Below are 999 nucleotides of genomic sequence, written 5' to 3' on the forward strand. Positions count from 1 at the left end.
TTTTTTTTTTTTTTGAAAAAGAAAGCTCATGGGTTTTCATAGCACTTTGTAGAGGTATTAGTTACAATAATAAATTTACTATACCATAACATGGTAAACAAGCACTAAATTAAGTTACAATTAGATATCCTGTATCCAAACTTCAGGTTTTTAAGGTTGGGCTTAATTTTTAAAAAACTATTTCATTTCTTACATGCATGTGTGTGTGTGTGTGTGTGTGTGTGTGTGTGTGTGTGCGCGCGCGCATGTGTTCATCTTCACATAGGAGCTGATGGCTACAGAGGTCAGAAAAGGGCTCCAGATTCCCTGGTACAGGAGTTCCAGGTAGTTGTGAGCCCCTTGATGTAGGTGCTGGGAACAGAACCCAGGTCCTCTGCAAGAGCCACACATGCTCTTAGCCATCTCTCCAGCCCCAGGACTAAATTTTGACCAAGAAAGCTCATGGCTTTTCATAGCACTTTGTAGAGTATTAGTTACAATAATAAACTCATCAATTATGAATCAGAATTATGACCTCAGATTTAAAATCTGGGTTTCCTACAAGTGATACCTGTCATGAAAATATTTCTGGATGTGTTCTTTGCAGGTATTTAGAGAGAGGAGAAACAGAAGCCTCAGGAGATGGTCTTGCTTCTATCTGAGGGAATGTTGTTCTTTTTCACTTTCTGGCATCAGTGAGTGATGCTGAAGTCAAGCTAGATCAGAATGTGTGTTCTCCATGAATGAGCAATGTTTCATACATTTCATACCATGTAATATATGTAATTTAAACTAAACTAAAGAAATAAACTAAAAGTCAAAGGTGGATTTAATTAACTGTTCAATTATTTTATCAAACTGACTTCATGAAATTTCAGTTAGTACATTTTAATAAGTGTTTATTTTTTTTGAAGTTTAAGCATCTTCAATAAACAAGACTTTATTTTTTTTTACTTCTTTGACTTAATCCTTACCACCTTTCTTTTTTTTTAAATTTTTTTTAGATATTTTCTTTATTTA

General features: G+C 34.2%; 1 protein-coding gene across 1 annotated transcript in view; it reads left to right on the forward strand.

Annotated features, from left to right (window-relative positions):
* The window catches only part of LOC116089484 (nuclear autoantigen Sp-100-like), a 112,672-nt gene that overhangs the window by 3,359 nt on the left and 108,314 nt on the right, over positions 1–999 (forward strand). The window contains exons 2-3 of the mRNA XM_031368999.1: positions 587–624; positions 676–707. Of these exons, the coding sequence (XP_031224859.1) occupies positions 587–624; positions 676–707 (70 nt within the window). The remainder of the gene's footprint in view (positions 1–586; positions 625–675; positions 708–999) is intronic.

This window comes from Mastomys coucha, unplaced genomic scaffold (assembly GCF_008632895.1).
Source record: "Mastomys coucha isolate ucsf_1 unplaced genomic scaffold, UCSF_Mcou_1 pScaffold14, whole genome shotgun sequence".
NCBI classification, from domain to species: Eukaryota; Metazoa; Chordata; class Mammalia; order Rodentia; family Muridae; genus Mastomys; species Mastomys coucha.